At 45.2% G+C, this 18,837-nt stretch overlaps 1 protein-coding gene across 1 annotated transcript in view; it reads left to right on the top strand.

The window, feature by feature from the left end:
• Positions 1-14,811: 14,811 nt before the first annotated feature.
• The window catches only part of mcama (melanoma cell adhesion molecule a), a 35,090-nt gene continuing 31,064 nt past the window's right edge, over positions 14,812-18,837 (top strand). Inside the window, exon 1 of the mRNA XM_076022498.1 lies at positions 14,812-15,009. Within this exon, the coding sequence (XP_075878613.1) occupies positions 14,949-15,009 (61 nt within the window). The 5' untranslated portion in view covers positions 14,812-14,948. The remainder of the gene's footprint in view (positions 15,010-18,837) is intronic.

Consider the following 18,837-nt stretch of genomic DNA (forward strand, 5'->3'; position numbering starts at 1 on the left):
GCTCCCAATTTATCACGGTGGAACTTCCTCCCCCTCCACACACACACACACACACACACACGAAAAAGAGCAAGTCCTGGATGGGTGAGTGTAGTAGCTGGAGGGCCAGCGAGAGCGAGGCTGAGCTGGAGAACAGGGATGAGGAGCGCAGCAAGTGGAGGAAAAGAGAGGGAAGAGGAGGCGGAGGAGGAGGAGGATGAGGAGCAGGAGGAGGAGGGGAAGGGGGGGCTCTCCTCTCCCAGCCTGCACCTCTTTCATCTCTCTCATTAAAGCTGGAGCAGTGGGGGACGTCAAGAATGAGCCCAAGGACATGGGGATCGGGGACCGAGGCTGAGCCTCACATCAGGAGGCAGTGGTGGAGGAGGCGGAGGAGGAGGAGGAGGAAGAGGAGGAGGGCAGGCACGGCGAGCAGACGGGCCGCCATGTCAAACCTTCACCTCAAGTTTAACCCCAGCTTCCCCTCTGGGAGCCGGATAGAGACCTCTTATCAGTGCTCACCTTCTCTGCCGGCCTGGGAACAGTTCCAGGGCAGCAGTAGCAGCAGTGGGGAGGGAGGAGGAGGAGGGGGAGGGGGTGAGGGTTCTGCTAGAGTAGTTCCAACATACACAAGGTTTCCCTCCATCTCTCTCTCGGAGTGTGTCTGAAAAGGGGGAGCGCGGCGCTGATGAATCCCCACCTGGGAGCAGCTGATTTGAAACAGGCGAGGAGGAGGAGGAGGGGGAGAGGGAGAGTGAGGAGAAGGAGAAGGAGGGGGTGGAGGAGGGAGAGGAGGGGGTGGAGGTGGAGGAGGGAGAGGAGAAGGAGAAGGTGGGTGTGGAGGTGGGGGAGGAGGAGTGGGTGGAGGAGGAAGAGAAGGGGTGGAGGTGGAGGAGAGTGAGAGAGAAGGTGGGTGTGGAGGTGGAGGAGGAGAAGGAGAAGGTGGGGGTGGAGGTGGAGGAGGAGGAGGAGTGGGTGGAGGAGGAAGAGGAGGGGGTGGAGGTGGAGGAGGGTGAGAGAGAAGGAGAAGGTGGGTGTGGAGGTGGAGAGGGAGAAGGAGAAGGTGGGGGTGGAGGAGGAAGAGGAGGGGGTGGAGGTGGAGGAGGGAGAGGAGAAGGAGAAGGTGGGTGTGGAGGTGGTGGAGGAGGAGTGGGTGAAGGAGGAAGAGGAGGGGGTGGAGGTGGAGGAGGGTGAGAGAGAAAGAGAAGATGGGGTGGAGGAGGAGGAGGAGGAAGAGGAGGAGGTTGTGGGCAGGGAGGGAAGACATCCAGGAGACGTCTTCAGTCTTTGTCTTGTCATGACATTATATGTATATATATACTGTATACACACACACACACACACACACACACACACACACACACATATACATATATATATATATATATATGTGTGTTTATAATGTTTAACATGTGCAAGGATGGTGAAGCCTTCAGGCCAATGTGTGCATGAGTGCTTGAATGAGCCACTGGTTTTATTCTTCAGCTGCAGGTGAGGACTGACTGTTACTGATCAATATATTGTCAATATCCCCAGATGTTTGCAGTTGTCATCGACGCTGTTTTAAGGCCATTCTGCGTCACTGAACTTATGACGTCATTGCAGAGCATTGCAAGTTCATCCATTCAAAGAGCTTTTGAAGGTCGAGTGTCTAAGAAATTGGGCACTGACACCTGACCGATACCTCCACTCATATACAAACTATCATCCCTGTTTGGTAAAAGAAAGTCAGTGACCCCCAAAACTGAAAAAAAAACACAAAGCACCAACAAGTAGGTAGACTGGGAAAAAAATCAAAGCAGTTTTCTGAAATGGACAGTTAGTGTGACTGGCTTGTGACCAGACTTTGTGAATACAAACACAGGTTAATTTATCTATTTATCTTTTTAAATTTATGACGACGGGGCACGACATCGCTCCTTGGTGTGGATGAGCCCCAGCAGGTGCGAACAAAGCCTCCAAGCGTGTCAGTCAAACAACAGGCGATCTAATGCGGCGCATCAGCGGTGGCACATGTGCCGGCTGCCCTCTCGGCGGGGGAGCGTGGGAGTCCGAGTCCCGGAGCGCCGACTGTCCACGGCGGAGGAGGAACAATAAGCACAACTCGCGCACGCAGCGCCAAGAGCCGCGTGAAACGGAATCTGTCTCCGCTTTACGACCTCGAGACGTCTCCCCGCCGCTACACCTCGGCAGTCGGCTGACACGGTGACCTTGAATTCTTTCGGAAGCGTCTCCTTTGTTTTTCACCCGGTCTGGGTTAAACTGGACCAATCAGCAGGAGGAGGGGGCGGGAACAAGGGAAGCAGAGTTGAGCAGAGGTGACAAATAAAAAAAAACAAAACTTGTGGTACTCCTTCAACTCCTTTACTCAAGTAAAAGTGAGCTAGTGCAGGTTCTGAAATGAACTTTGTAAAAAGCAATGTTTTCGCCATTAATGAAACACGTTCTTTGATAATTTTGCAAGAACGAAAATGTCACAGAATAATCTGGACTCACTGACCAGAGGTCAGAGGTCAGAGGTCTTGATGAGCATCTGGATCATTTTGAACAGCTTTGCTACTCTCAATCTTAAAGGTTTCTTTTCTTTTTCAACTGCAGCTCAACCAAAACTGTCACATTAATTAATGTTTACACTTCAAAAAATAATAAACCATGTCATTTTCTAAATTTTTATTTTTCTCAGAACTGAAAACGTGACCCCAAATCAGAGATACTCTGAAATAATCTCCCCGTAGATAGAATATGATATTTATATTGAACTACACAACAGCTTTGTTCAAATATCTCCACTTCAAGCTACAACTACTGTAATAAGTGAAACTAAAAGAAACAAGCATGTTTTTCCAATTTAAGGAGTAGAAAACAGATATTTGTGTACAGACTGAAGGGAGTAAAACTAGAAAGTCATCACAAAAAGAATAAACTTAAGTACAGATACCTGAAAATTCTACAAGTAAAGTAAGTACAGTAACAAAGTATTTGTGTTTTGTTGCTCCACACCTCTGGAGTTTTGTTTGTGACAAATACAGGAAGCTGCGGGTGCCTTTTCGGCAGTGGTCATCCAATCATCTTTCTTGTGCATTTCAAAGGCCCGCCCCTTACAGAGTGTTTTCTGTTGGTTCTTTCACTTGTGAAGCCGATTTGTAAAAAAAAAAAATCCCTCTGGCTTGAGAGGCTGCTTCCCCGCCTCCTCGTTACTAAATTAACTCCCATGGCAGCAACTCATCCTGAACCTCCTGATATATGGACCGGGCGCCAAATTAAATATGCATATTTAATGAGGAGGGGGAGATGATTGCATCCTCTGGTCGGATGAGGAAAATGTGAGGGAAACTAAGACAGAAACTGGGAGCATTTCAAGTCCTGTGGAGTGTGCAGCAAAAAAGGGAATTCATCTTTATTTTAACGCAGCTCTTTGGAAGAAAACCCCTTGCAGGACCCCTTCCCCAGCCCCTCCCCCCCTTCCTCCTCCACCCACCACCACCTCCTCAAGTGCAGAGCTGATTACAGCCGAGCATGCTGGGAGTTCCATGCTGCGGACTGTCAAGCCAAGTCTCGCTCTCCATGCGCCTTTTATGCATTTGAACTTCCAATCGTGCACTTTTCAAACAGCATTTGGGATCAGCCGGCGTGCCGCCGACTGTCTCCCGAGCTTTTCTGTCTTTTTTTGTTTTGTCAGCGATGGAAATGCAACAACACGCTGATGAAAAGAATTATTGCAACTCTTGCACGCTGAGCATGTGGCTCATACCCTTTTTTATGTCAAGTATAAAGAACATTTTGTGTACATATACAGCAAATTATAAGGTACTGTGATGTACTTTGGATCCCAAGTGTACTGTACATGGGATCCAAAAGGGTGAATTAAAACAGCGTTACATGCCTTCAGTAAAAACTGGAAATGCTACCAGCGAAAACCTCCAAAACCACTGTCCTGAAAAAAATGATTAGCTGAGAAAAACGTTTCTCCTAAAGCGCCAAAAGTGTTTTGGATGAGTGTCATAAGTGTGATCCAGCGGAAAACATTCACCACAAAACAAAAAATTTGCTTTGGTCAGTGAAAACCAAGAATTTGGGGTTTGTACAAGGGCAGGATGACACCAAACCTGGCAACCGGCGGTGACAAAAATTTCCTTTGGGATGCTGCATGCTGTTTCCAGTTGGCACAGTGGCACTTGCAGGGCTGTAATCTGATTGGCCGAGCCCAAGTAGCCACTCTCCCCCGACCCCTCAGTGTGAAGGTATAACTACCCATTCAGCCTCTGTCGGGTGGAGTTGCAATTCGGCCTCCAACCTGAGAGGCAGTAACGGGCTGCAGTTGTCCAGCCTGCCAAAATACAGAGAAAATAAGAAATTAAAACAAAAAAGAAGAAGAAGAAAAAAAAAGAAATTAACTTGCATAGGTTGCTGTCCAGTCGCTTCTGAAGTTGTAAGAAGAATTTTGTACTTTTACATTTTCAGGGGTTTTTAAATTTAAGCTGCAGCAAAGTTGCTGTCAGTCAGTTTAATGTGTTCATCCCACTAAAAGCAGACTTTAAATGTACAAATACACACGTTAGCCTGACTGACATCATAATCATTTTTATTCTTCAAAGTTGGTCAACCACATCCAGGCACAAACAATCCGTTGCTGTCAGCAGTCAAATTCCTCCTGCATGCAAACAGCTCAATCAGAGCCAGTTGCGGGCTTAGCACGCTGAGCATGCTCCACAGGCCCCGCCCCTAACCTTTATTCCTGGGAGTCCAGCAGCATAAATCTATCAGAAGAAGGAGAAGAAAGCTGCTAACAAAGCAAGTTGAAGGAAAGGACGAGGTGACAGCTGAAGCGGGAGCCAGTAGGAAGAGGCGGGGTTTATCTTGTGTGGCTTCACATGCCACCAGTTAGCATCGGGCTAACCAGTTTCTCGGTTGTCCTGGTTAGTGACGTGATAAGTCAATTGGTGAAATGTTCGGCACAAAGAAAAAGCCAAATCTATGTAATTGTGATGTTGTCGTAGTGACTGATGAGAACATGAATGCATACACAAATCCCCTGTTGATTTCCGACCATTAATCATTTTTGTCAAACAACAGCATTTATTTCAAGCTGTCAACCAGGAAACGCATGAAAAATCAGCATTTTGCACCCGATGGAGACGGTATAACATCTAACGCTGGCTCTTTGTGGCCGTGAAATAAATGCCAGAGTTCATACTTATGTACACAACTTCGTCCTTGACCCACATGTAGGAAAACTGTGGAGCCCTAAGGGGACACAGAATGCACAATGAAGCAGGTCAGTAGGCCCACACTCCCACACAATTTCACACACACATACTCACACCGTGCCTTCGTGTAATCCAGATGGTCAATTTTAAAGTGAGCCAAAAAGAAAATTAATCACTACACGTTTGGTCCCTGGTCTGATAAAATTCCATGGCCCCCAAACGATGAAAAAAATAAACAGCCTGCGGCCTCCTGCAGCTAGGCGCTGCACCTGAGGTTCACCACATGTCCAACATAGTGCAATCAATTGTGTCAAAGGTCCCATATTCTACACATTTTACCTCCTTACACCCTCGCAGCATACTTATTGTTCAGCTACCATGGATCTTCCATGTGTATGGACGGGGACAAAAACAAGGCTGCCTCAAAGGGAGAAGCCAATATCTGGTTGCGTCTGCAGTCACTAACCTTGGAGACGTATCAGTTCCCTTTGTGACATCACAGAGGGCCAATTGCCCAATGATGTGCTTTGGTGTGCTTTAGCGCACACTTTTTTGAAAGGATAATAAAGTCCCCCGAGAACTCCTCATTGCTGAACAGCTAATTGACAGTTAGCGATGGTGATACTTTGATTTTTGTGAACCTTACGCATCAACACAGTGACAACAGCAAAGATGGCGATGACTCCCAGGAGAAGTGGGGGGCGGGGATGCAGGGCATCGCTGTCAGGCTGAAAGGCTAAAAGGCTAAAAGGCTAAAAGGCTAAAAGGCTAACTCAATTCGGCCACAACCGCCCCAACAGCTTTAAAACATCACACTGCCGCTTGTGTTACCTTTTTGAAAGCCCATTCTCTGTCCCACATCCGGTTTATTGCCATTGTTTCCATTTTTAAGCCACAACAAAAAGGGAGTTACAAAAAGCCTCTAAAGCCTTAATTTGCTCCTATTGTTGCTTTCACCACAGCCATTGTTGGTGAGCGCTGGTAACTGCAGTCTCCAGGTTCCCCTGGTTACCACTCCCCTTTGAAATTACCACACACACACACACACACACACACACACACACACACACACACACATACACATTGGACTGAGGTGTAAAACAGAAAAATGAAACAAAGCACCAGTGGGCTCTCGCACCAGCGCACACACCAATACAGTACAATTGCGAATAAACCCTAATGATGATTCAGTGAGGGTGAAATTAATTCAGTGCATTCACAATAAACCAAACAGAGTAAACAAAGCACAAAACATCAAAACACGAGGGCCTCAGCTGCAGCAGTGTTGATGGACGGCCACAACTGAGAGCTCACGGTGACGACTTGACTACGGCATGTGACAGGACATAGTAAAAATCAGCACAACTTGTATGTCAATTGCCACAAACACAGACTTTACCCAGCGTGTACAGCAAAACGGGAACCCGGCCATCACAATCACAAGAGGCTCTCTTTTTTTGCGATACATGATGAGAAAAAAAACCTGGGTTTTAATCAATTCTTGACACCAACGTTTCTTCAAATAAAAGTTAATTTCCTGTCAGAGGAAAACACGATGAGTCCCGTTAAATCCGTGGAAAGCTCAGCGGTTAAACTGGATCTCTTAAATCCATGAAAAAGATGTTGGCTGTAAACACCGCAGACACTTCGCACCTGCTGAAAGGGAAACTGCACACTTCCCCCCTTTTTTATGTGATTGGATGATTGAATGGCCGGAGGTTAACAGTGCGAGCGCTCGCACTTGGGGCTGTCAGTCTAGTCCCAGGGCGGGTGGGGCCGTGCAGAAGGGGCCAATCGTGAGGCAAAAGGTGAGGCACATAAACAGCCAAACGGTATCTGAGACACGCTGGAGGGTCAGAAGTCACATTTTGTCTTTTCTAATTTTAAAAGGAGGGCTTCTCAGCTCTGCGCCGCCATGAAAACACAAGTTTGGCTCTTTTCTGTCTCGTCTGTAAACAACTGGGGGGAGCAGAGAGGGAAGGAGGGAGGGAGGGAAGGAAGGAGGGATGAGAGGTTAAAGCCGCCTTATCAGAGCCGCCCAAGAGCTTCGACTCCTCCGTTCAAGCGCCGCCGCATTTGCCGAATCACATTTTTCACAAGGATTACTGAACGCATGCAAATACTCTGGACTTGCATGGTTAAAGCTGCTCTGTTAATGCGACACACAGCATTTCCCAGCGATTTGAGCCCTTTTGTGCTCTGAAGGAGGAGACGAGTCCTTCCTGTTCACAAAGCCAAGGGGAAAAATAATATTTTTGGGGGGGACAAATTCCCTTTTTTTTACACTGATTAAAATGACACCTACAGGACTGATTCCCCCTGGGGTCACCTTAGGACTACAATTTCAGAACCCATTTTCCAGACCGTTAAAAAGGTGATCGCTATCATATGCTATGATTAATCTGTAATATTGCGCTTTTCACAGGCTTGTGCTTTTAGCCGTGATATCGCCGTGCCTTCTTGTTATCTTCATCCTGCTTGCCTGCATGATTGGAGCATCGCAGTGCAAATTAGCTTGACGCCGGCTCTTTCGCGCTATCAGAAGACAAACAGAGGCCTGCTAGCTGCAGCGCTTAGCAGGCAACCACAATGAGCACAAAGCTGCCCAAAAGTCTCTCAGTTAAAGGTCAGTCGGTGTCCAGAGTGCAAGTTATACACAAAAGGTTCGGGTTGACAAAACACTCAAATGCTACTAAGACAGCATTTTGCAAGGCATTGTTTTTTTTGCCAAATATTGATTCAGGATTTTAAATACCAAATAAATGTTGAAAATACTTTTGCTCGCTGGGTTTCCTGAGCTCAAATGACTCTTCTGTGTGACATAGTGTGCCAAGGACGGACACATACAAATGTATATTACATGCTGCCTTGTGAGTCATAGACCCCGATCGTGAAGTACTGAAGGGTTTCTGGGGACTCCCAGCCCTGAGTGGATATAAAAGCAGGTAAATGTGGATTCTACAATAGCTTGAACACAGATCTGCAAAGGGAAGGGGGGCTTTTAAACAAAGAGACAACAGGAAATAGTAAGACTGTTAAAAAGGCCCGCTTCTCTTTCTTCTTTGTCCCACACTTCCATATTCTCAGAATTAAGAATTTTAGAAATCCACGTTCTCAGTTTATATAGAGATGTAAAGAGATTTAAGTGGTGACGTTCTATTTCAACCCAACAGTGAACGATGCTATTTTAGATTTAGTTTGTAAGATTCCTCTCAACCTTGCCTGCATGCAGTTGAGTTCTCCACCTGTTATTGAACATTTCTACTACCAACAAGCCTCATCTTTGAAACCCGCCGTGGTAAAGCCAGAGTTCTGACTGACTCTCTGCAGAGATTCAGATTATCCAACCACCTACAACACTATTTTTCAGAGACGTTGGTAAGAAACATTGAACAAAGAAAGATGGCAGGTGACTGGGAACTTGACAGAATTGAATTAAAAGCAGAGCAAGAGGGGAAAAAGTAAACACAGCAGCAAAACATCTTCTGATCTGAGTGGCAGTTAGTGCGGCGCTTCAAGTGGTTCCGTGCTCCATTTTATGGGGGGTAGAAAAATAGTCCTGGTACTCTCTGGTAATGTAATCAGAGATGGCGGGTGATGAAGAGCTGCGCTGACTAAATTCTGGTTCCTGACACTTGGGAACGATCAGCCACCTGGGTCCCTCAGCTCGTTCGGGCCCCGACCCCCCCCCCCGTCCTGCCCGCCCTCCCTCTGCGCCCTCACCGAGTTGCTGATGGGTTTGAGTCGAGGTGTGTCGCCGTGATTCATTAGCTCATTATGGCGTCTTGCAGCCATGGCAACAATCTTTCCAGAGGGGTCAACGCTAACGTCCCCCTCCAGGGCGAACCCTGTCACCGGATCAGAGCGGTGGTGGGAGGTACAGTCACAGTTCCCCCTCCCCCTAAAACATCCAGGGCTGCCAAACCCATTTAGCCCCCTTGCAGCCTCGCAGAATATGTGGACGTACTCACACCGCCAACACAAAAATGCATGGGCTCTCATGGAGTCATGATCCGTGTGCAGTTTATCTGATGATTGTTTTGCCTGCGAGCTTCCAGCAGACAAGCGAATGGATACACCAGAGCACTTTTTTTGGGGATATTTAAACTTGAGGCATTAAAAAGATAAGATGAAGGTGTGACTCATGCGAATTACACTCTTTTAAGCCTTGGATACGAAACACGTGGCTGCAGATTGATTGGGTGAATCTTTGTTTTCCTACAAACTACAAAGAGTATGGATTGAAATCCAGACTCTTGGTCGGTACACAAAGAGATATTAATCACATCTCTTTAGTCTTTGGCCTCCTCAAGTCCTCACGTTCTCATGAAATCGCAATGGCTCCAATCAAAATGTCTCAATCAACCTCCGTCGTTGAGGAGACATGGCTTTTGTCATTTGAATTTTAATGTCATGTGTCTCTGCATGTCTTCAGTGGGGGGCAGGGCCCAGATATCAGTGGCGCCCACAGAAGAAAGGGCTGAGTAAAAGAGCAGCTGCAGTCTTTTCTGGAGTGCGTAAAATTTGAAATTGCGTGATCTCCTGCCGCCTGTTTTTCCAGCGTGTCCTCCTGCTCGGCACGTCTGATGATACCGTCATCCCGTGCGGCCGCGCTGGGGGTTGAAGTGGCTGCGAAGTGAAGTTGTTCATGTCAATGTCAGATGACTCCAGCAGATGTTGTGGTGGGACGTGCTTTTTGAAGTAAGACGGGTTTAGGGTTCAGGGTTTTTTTGAGGGGGGGTGGGGGGGGGTGGTGGTGGTAAAGCACGACTTCCACCCAGGAGAGCCTCTGAGATTGCTTCCTGTCAGCAACCAAACGTCCTTTTGTTGAACCGAGCTGCAGGCCCTGGCCTCGTCTGAGCCCGTCGCCGCCGCTCGTGCCTGGGCTTAGTGAAAGAAAGTTCTGGGATATACATCTCACAGCACAAGCACGCCGGGGGAATCCGCTCGTTGAGTGCAGGACGCCTCACTCAGGCGTGACACATGTTGATATGCTTCTGTCAATCACTTGAGAAACAAGTTAGCTCGCGGCTCACAGGCAGAGTGTTTAATGACAGCACGAGACGAAACGGCGTCCCCTTGTGGGGAACCACTCGCTACGTTGTTTCCTTCAATGCGTTGTTCCATTTACGGAGAGACAGACAGGAGATTGATGTAGGAGATAAAACCATCCAGAGTATTTCTGAAATGTCCCATATTGGTGACGACGTGCAAGAACAATTTCACTCCCAGCTGCTGTATCTGTAAGGATGAGATCACAATTTTCAGCCTTACTTGGAATTTAGTCCAACTCGAACGGTATTTTTTTAAAAGGAGGATTTTTATTGCCTTTTGGCAGATTTTCATCTTTGAAGGGCTTGTATCGCAGTGTCGGAGAAGAATTTCTTGGAGCAATGCTGGACAAAACTGAATCCAAGACAAAGAAATGAAAACTCACAGGGCTGAAAGAACAACATTGCAGCACCAAGCCTTTTGTTCTGCACAGTAATGTTTTTTTTCACTCTGAAGCCCTTGAAACAACACAATCTATTCTGTGGTTTCAGTTGATTTTTACTTATTTATGTATTTATTTATTTTTTATCTTTGGGCCATTCTTAAAGCCTAGATCTACATGAGCTAAATTCAAAAAAGAAAAGAAATCATACTGTAAATCTCTTATGTCCATGTAAACTACAAAAAAGTTATTGAAATCTTTCTCTGGGACTGGGGAGTGTGCCCTTGAAGCCCCCTGGCATTTTTTAGTGAATGCCGTTCTTTCTCACTTTCCCAGCCCTTCCCCTGTCCAGACCACCGGTCCTTGACTTTGTCTGGCACCCCTGCCGTCAAACACCCCGGCCTCAATCTGCGAGTGCCGAGCAGCCAATGTGTGTGTGAGCTCACTCATGACCGCAGAGACATGAACGGCCACGGCGGTGACGTGGTGTACCGCAGTCTCCGTGACGGCTCTCACATTGTCGCCATGTCCGGTGGCCTGCAGTGCACGAGAGCAAAAGTTTTCTCGTTTCATTTTGAATTGTTTGAACTGCTCCGAGCGTTCTAAAATTACAGCCGCATTAAACCCGAGCAGAAGCCGAGGTGGAAGCTGAGTTATGGGAATGCAGCGTTTGTCTGTAGGGGTGCGATCTTGAGGGGGTTTGCACGAATGTCCGGCATGCCACGCTCCCCAAGCCCCCCTCCCATGGCAGGTGAGGAAGACGAGCGGGCTGTCGCCATCTGTCACAGAAGCTGCACTTGTCTGTCCACTCCCTTCCAGCCGTGCGATGGCTGGAAATACCCCCGCTGAGGGAGGGATGGCATTCTCGGGCGGGTAAATGGCCAAGATTGATGAAAAACAAAGCCCCCTCGGACGGCAGATCCTTTACTGTAGCTCATATGTTACTTCTCTGTCGGTCTAATGGAGGCTTACGTAAGTACTGAATTGGTACGGAGCCAAAAAGACACAAAACAAAACACGGACGTCAAACTTGAACACGGCAAGCAGCTGTTTACGGTCCGTGGTTGACAGCGGTCCCTTTAATCACAACCACAAGTGTTCAAAATATGTTTTGCGTCCAAACACAAAGCATGATGTTTAACTAAGTACACTGTGTTTGTTGGCTCAGAAGATTCTGGTTTGAACTGTATTGTTTTTGCCGTCCTGAAGAGAAACTGCAAAAACAACAACAACTTTTCTCAGTTCGGTGCACTTCGTGATCACATCAGGGTTCAAGGAGCTGCAGGCATCAAACCAACAATGTAGACGTTATCAACTATTAGCAAAACTACAATGATTCCTCTATCAGGTCAAGAAGGAAAGAAAGAAAGAAAGAAGAAAGAAAGGAGAAAGAAATGAAGAAAGAAAGAAAAATAGATTCTTTCAAATACGAAAATATGTAAACAACCTTGTTACGGAATAGTTTGTCAATTACAGCCAAAGACTCAGTTGAACAATGTGATACTGATTTGCCCGTAGGACTGGGGATGTGGGTGAGCAGTTGGAAAAGCCCTCATTTAGAGAAGCAAGGTCAGTTATTCCTCAGAGCCTGCAGTCAGAGGTAAGGCAGGTTTCATACTGTATGAGAGACAGTTTCCTATGGAGAAAAAAGAGAGGCTGGCTCGCAACCAAAGCAAATAACTCCTGATATGAGGCTTAAAAAGCACTTTAAAACACGTGTGCAGCTGCTCCCTGTACACTATGGAACTCGCTTGACAAAGTGAGAGGGTTCTTCGCAGTCTCCATTTGTAGGTAACAAGTACTGGAGGCTTAATTTGTTTTTCTGGTTCAAGAGATTGGGTCACAGGCAGACAAATGATGCAGTCATCTCTTATTTCGCTGTTTCTCTGTTGTGGAAGGAAAATCTTCTTTGGTTTGGAGTTCTCACATCCAAGTCATTCACGGTTCTCAGCAAAAAAAAGACTAAAAACTTCCATTTCTTGCAGTGAAAAAAAGCTTTTGTGAGACCGACAAAAAGTTGTCTGACGGTGTGGTACCTGTGCAGCGTGCGCAGCTGCGTGAACTTAGGCCACACATCTGGTGACCGTCTACAGGAAGTACTCCTGCTGCAGCTGTTAGCCAAGGTGACTCCAACGCCAGTGATGGAAACACCAGACGTCAGCTTACGTTACTGCATCAGCTGCAGTGTGTTTTACCCGGTGCTCAATCCTCCCTCTGATAGCAACCTAGTTGTTGTTCTTTGTGCTTTACTTAACTACTCCATTACCTCTGTTGCTGTCCATTAAAAGGATATGCATAAAGAGATACACAATGGGGGAGAAAGCATGTGGGTAAGTTAATGTACAGCATTTGAAGAGGCTGACGTCTTTTTTGTAAACTTCAGTCAAAACATTTTTCAAAAGTCTTTTTTTTCACACTGAACTGAGCTGCAAAATGACTTTGAAAGGCAACAATGGAGCAAATCAAAACCAAACTCAACAGGAAAAGGAACATCGAAACACGCACCAGCCCAATAAATACACAACCTACGAACCAAAACCATTTTTTGGGCTATTTCTTTCGCTGTTGACATCTAGGTTGGATCATTCTCTCCTTGCTGTCTTTGCCAGATTAAAAAAAAAAAAAATACAACAAAAACAAACAAACAAACAGAAGCCCTGTCACAAGTTGTTGCCAAAAGCGTAGAGTTTAATTACGAAGATTAAACAACACGTCCTAGTTAACTGAGCCGGCAGCGCCTTCTGTTTGCGCAGGCGTGATATGGCTCCTGTGTTTGTCTCTGTAACCTTGAGGACTTTGTGTGGGATCCAAGTAGAGGAAGAGGGAGAAGAAAAGTTAGGATGTGTGAATTGAGTGAACTCTGCTACCTGTGGAGACACTGATAAGATGCTTCCAACGCACACACACACACACACACACACACACAAGCGCGAGAGTACGCACACACACAGAGGCTGAGGACCCTGGCAGCCTTAATTGGAGAGATGAGATTGGCAGTTCTTTTTTCGCTGCATTGAATCACTCAAATCATTACAATAAAATGATCCGTTCAAAAGGATCATAGTTGTTCACTGAATCGTTCAGATCCCCAAAACTTCACCTGGAAGTGCTGTTGTTTTTGCAAAACTTCCAAACTGGAAGCTTAATAAATGTGGCCAATTATTAGTTGTTTTTATCGATCATGAACTTAATTGTACTTGGCATTTCTTCAACTGCTGCCTGAAATATTTTTAAATGTGTAAGTGTTGTGTCATATGTTGTTATGCTTTCTTATGCTAAACAGTGATTCTGTTTAGCATCCTCCCAGCCTTTGTCATATAACCCTCTACCAAATACAGTAGTCCCAATGTCCATACATTTATAAATGAGCTGTTTTTCCACCTGAAAATAAATTGGCTAACCTGTGACAGCTCTCTGAAGCGTCGTTAGGATTTGTTTTTTTTTTACAAGAAACAATCGAAATGCATCATTCTTAAAACAGGACTTTATCGAATGGCATAGACTTGACCAAAAGCGTGATGTTCATTACAGAGAACAAAAGTGAATTGCTGACGCTCAGGAGGGTTTTAGGGATTTAACCCAAAGTTATACAAGTGGAGTAACCCATTAGCCAATTGAAGGACAGACTAATCTAATTTCCTTATTTGTTGTCAGCTGATTGTTTGTTGGTTTAAAGTAACCTCAGGACTTGAACATGATCTTAATTGTATCAAGCATTTCTTGCACTACCGCCTTAAATCTTTTAAAGGCCTACAATGGGCTGATGGGGATTTGCTGAAACCCCAAAAACATGTAGTGGTAAACACGGTCTTAGACCGTGTTCTAGTGGTAGCATTAATTCAGGTGACACACCAATTAAAAAAAAACGTAGCTTTCAAGGCTTTCATCATTTAAAGTAATCCAAGATACAACCACAAATGCAAACGCAATCAATCATTTTCCTCCGCAAGACTTCTGTAAGATTTCAACATTTGAAGCACTATTACCGTTGCGTTCCGTACATCTTCTCCCTTTAACGTTAAAGCCATATTTACACATGAACTGAGCGCGAATCGATTCCCAAAAGCGATTCAGCCAATCACTCCCATTTGAAAGTAACGTACGACGAGCCACGACAATTCGGACTCGCTTGTGAACACACCCCTGCTTAATTGGACTCCCTCTCTCCTCCACCCCTCCTCCTACTCCTCAGAGTCTTCGACACTGCGGGGTAACTAACTCCTCCTCCGCCTCCTCCGCTGCTCCACTGCCTCCTTGCTGCCTGTGTGTGCTGAACCATCCCGGGGACTTCAGTTCCACTTTGAGTTGGATACGACGAGCAGCGTAAAGAAATGGCTCTCCTCCTGCGTGCTGCGTTTCTCCTCCTTCACCTGTGTCTCCTCCAGCGGAACGGTGAGTTTTTTTTTTTCTTTCTTAAATATTACTTTAGTTCAGCTTCGTTTGGTTTTTAAGACAATACAATTTTTTTTTTTTTTTTTTTTTTTAAAGAAGAAGAAAATCCCTCAAACTTCTATTTTGTGGGTATTAACGGTTTAAGTGAAACGACAGAGTTTACAATGACACCAGCTTCACCTTGTTAGTCAGTCACGAGGTAAATGTTAGCTTGAATTTAATATTTGCTGTCGTTGTGCGGCACTAAATTGCGCGTGCCACAACTGAGGAACAGGAGAGAGTTAGTTTGGGAATTGACGCGGTGACTTTTCGGCACCTTTTCCCTCCCCCTTAAACACCAGTTACCTTCGGTACACTGTAACACATGGCGCGATAATGAACCGGCGCGTAATTGGCGCCGTCAAGGGGCGAGTCGAGCCCAGGCGCGATGCTCTCGGTGTCAAGTTCGAAGTAGCTTTTTTTTTTTTTTTTTTTTTTTTTGTAACGGGGTCTGTTATAAACTTCTAAAGAACAACAGCAGGACCAAACATAGCAGGCGCCATAAAGCAGGAGGTTTTGGTTGTTAAAAGAATGACAGCCGGGTGGTAGGGGCACGCCGGAGCAGTAGGATGCTGCTCATGTGTCTCCCAGAATGTTTCGTAGTTGTCATCGTTAAAATCCTTCTTTCTGAAAAAGGCTTAATACAGGTTTCATCGAAAATATAATATTGATTTTTTTTTTTTGTTTGTTTGTTTGTTTGTTTGCTTTTCTTATTCTTGCCTTTACAACGTCTCCCCTGCAGTGGATAACGGGAGAGCATTGTGAGAAATAGTTAGTTTTAAATAGTACGTACGTGTGGAACGATCCACAAAAATCATTCAATGAAATATAACCAAAGTTTAGCAGACGCAGAAGAACATGCTGGCCCTTAACCCCGAAGTTACGCAAGTGGAGTAACAAATTAGCCACTTAAATGATAAATATCTAATTTCCTAGTTTGTTGTCAGCTGTTGTCAGCTGATTGTTTTTGGTTTGCTCTTTTACTGAAACCCCACAATGTTATTACAAGTGTGACACTCAATGAAAAGCTACAGTTTTCACGGCTTTCGTCATATAAAGTAATCCATGATGCAACCACGAAAGAAAAAAAATGCAATCATTTTTTCCAGAAGACTCAGGTAGGAATTCAAACGATGTATTCTTGTTCCGTTCCGTCCATCTTTTAGCTATGAGAAACAAAGGCGAGGATGAAAGCCTTATGTTTTTTCTATGTTCCAATTGTAATCAGTTACAGTAGTACCTACTGTACCTACTGTGCTGATAGCAAATTTCAGGAAGTAATTCAGCCAATCATTTCTAATCATTAGACCTTTCAATAAACTGTGTGATGTGGTCGTAGCATTTACACAGGTGTGACGCACCATTAAAAACTTCCACATATTCGCAAATGCACAAAATTATCCAAAATTTGCAATTACTTAAACAAATTTCCGTGACAAATAAAGTAAACACCTCTTTTATAAATCTTAAAATGAGAAAATGGAGCGATTAATTCCTCAAAGTCGGTAATTAATGGCCGATCAGCCTATTAGCAGTGATTACCCAGTCTGCAGCTCGTAGAGGATAAGAATTGTGAGAACTGCAGATCAGTTTACCACTCCTCCTCGGACTCTCAAAGGCATTGTTCATTGTTAATTGGAGATTACCAAACTTGATCAAGCTTTACTGTACGGAGTAAAGAAGCATCTCACAACAGGACAACACTCACTCTGTCTTGACCTTAAACCTCTTTTTCTTTAATTCCCTGTTTTTTTTTACTCTGTCAGCCTTGTCTTAGTTGGTTTACCTCCATCTAATCCCCATCTCCCCTCTACCTCCTCTGGAGACAGAGTAAATCTGTCTGTTTTGGGATTAGCTTGTTGTTCAATGATGAAGACCCTGTTGCTCTAAAGAGCCACCACCAGTAAAGCTAGAGGCAGCTCCCTAATGGGCCCTGAAGGGCATTTGCTCAAATGCAATATGTGGCTGAAAGCATCTTCTCCTGCATGGAAATAAACCCATCCCGGGCATGAGAAGAAACCCAAACATGTTGCTTATTGGTTGCAGCCTCTATTGATTTCATCAGCGTGATGGTCTTGCTGTGTTACAGGGCCAAGAGAGAAGGCCAGACCGCTGTGGTCGTGCAGTAAATCAGCAGCGGCAGAGCTTTTTTACGCTGACATTCAGAGAACAGAGCGTGCATGCAGAAAATGTGCTTACCGAGTTTTCTTTTACCTCCGTGAAATTATTACTTTTTTCTTATTCTTTCGAATGTTTTGAAAATTGTGTTTGCAGTGTCTCCGTCCAGGGTTTTTGTTTGAATAATGCTTGTTAGAAAAATGGCAGGTCAGATTATGTGGAATGGAACGCTGTGCCTTTGCACATTTTGAAAGCTCTCTGGAGCGCTAACCAATGGTAACGCTCCCAGTGGTTCTCATGTGGACACTTGCGGAATTGCAGTTATAGATTCCCCTCATCCTCTGTTCAGAAAAGGGTGATGAAAATGCCAAATGAAAATAATGTCTTCTGCTCAAACATGTTTCTACAGTTTAAAGCGTCATGAAAAAGGAATAATGATCAAATACATTTGTGTTAAATAATAAAACAATTGAATATAGCAATAAACTTTTTATCTGAAAAGTTAAATCGTACGATCTCAGCAGGATAGCGGAGCGATGGAATTTACCTTTGAAGTTAAGTTTCACTAAGGCCAGCGGCTCCGCCCAGCAGCAAACTTTGTTCTGATTCGTCATCTGAGTTTGTCTTTGACAAGATAATATTTGCATTTTCTTTCCTAAAAGTCCATCTTTGGCTGTTGAGTCAATATCAATCTCACTATAAGCCAGATAAGAAGGTGCGATTTGTTGGGGTTTAAAGCGTGTACTGGCCGAGGATGAGTCATAAGGTATCCCAGAGAGTAAATCTGCCAGTCCCTGCGACCTTCTCTTCATCCGTCTCGGCGGCCCCGCGTCTAAAGATGCCTTCGCTATGCTGCCCGGCGTGCATGAATGCGGCAGGAAGTGTGCAGCTGTTGGCTGCAGTTGTTCTTGAGGGATTAGTGCATTTGCTTGAGTGATAGCCTGCCATGACAGCCATATAATCTAATGCATTTGGCTCATTGTTTTCATTAAAGAGAGTGTGTTGTTTGATCCCTCTGGTACCGCGACGGTGCCTCGCTGCGCCGTCGTTGAGCATACGTGAGCCAAATTTAACATGTAAGTCAGCACGGTGGACAATCAGTTGAAGCCGAATTAAATTCCTTTCAATAACTGATTATTCAAGCATGTCAGCTTCTCCACAGGCTTATTTAAAAGTGCCCGGAGCACACGCACCGGCCTCTAGTTAACCAGAGATGGGGAGTTTAAAAAAAAGTCTTGTGACATCCGATTGTGTTAAGTTGTCTGGCACTTTACACTTTGTCAATTCTGTCAATCCAGTTAACCGAGTGTGTCAGGCGTGACAGTGTCATGTTGGCTACACAACAAAACGAGTAGTGTCTGCGTGTGTGTCTGTGTTTCCAGTCAGCGATATGTTGATAGGATTTGCAGCACAGCATATCGTCTGGTTCGCAGGAGTTTGGAAATGACCTGGTTCTGTGTTTTGGGGTAAGTAGCAAGTAGTTTTTTGTTGCCAACTGTGCCAGCATGAACAAGCTTGTCTGGGAGGGGACGAGTGTCTGGTCCTCGACCCACACATCAGCAATCCTGCAGGTGTAATCACCCAGGATTAATGTTCCTCTATTGTCGCGATAACGTTCAATACTATTGTATTATTAAGTAGTGTATGTTAAGTATTGAGATGGTCACTCTG

The sequence above is a fragment of the Nelusetta ayraudi genome, unplaced genomic scaffold, assembly GCF_046127955.1.
Source record: "Nelusetta ayraudi isolate G7.1 ecotype Tasmania unplaced genomic scaffold, CSIRO-AGI_Nayr_v1 ptg000011l, whole genome shotgun sequence".
NCBI lineage: Eukaryota > Metazoa > Chordata > Actinopteri > Tetraodontiformes > Monacanthidae > Nelusetta > Nelusetta ayraudi.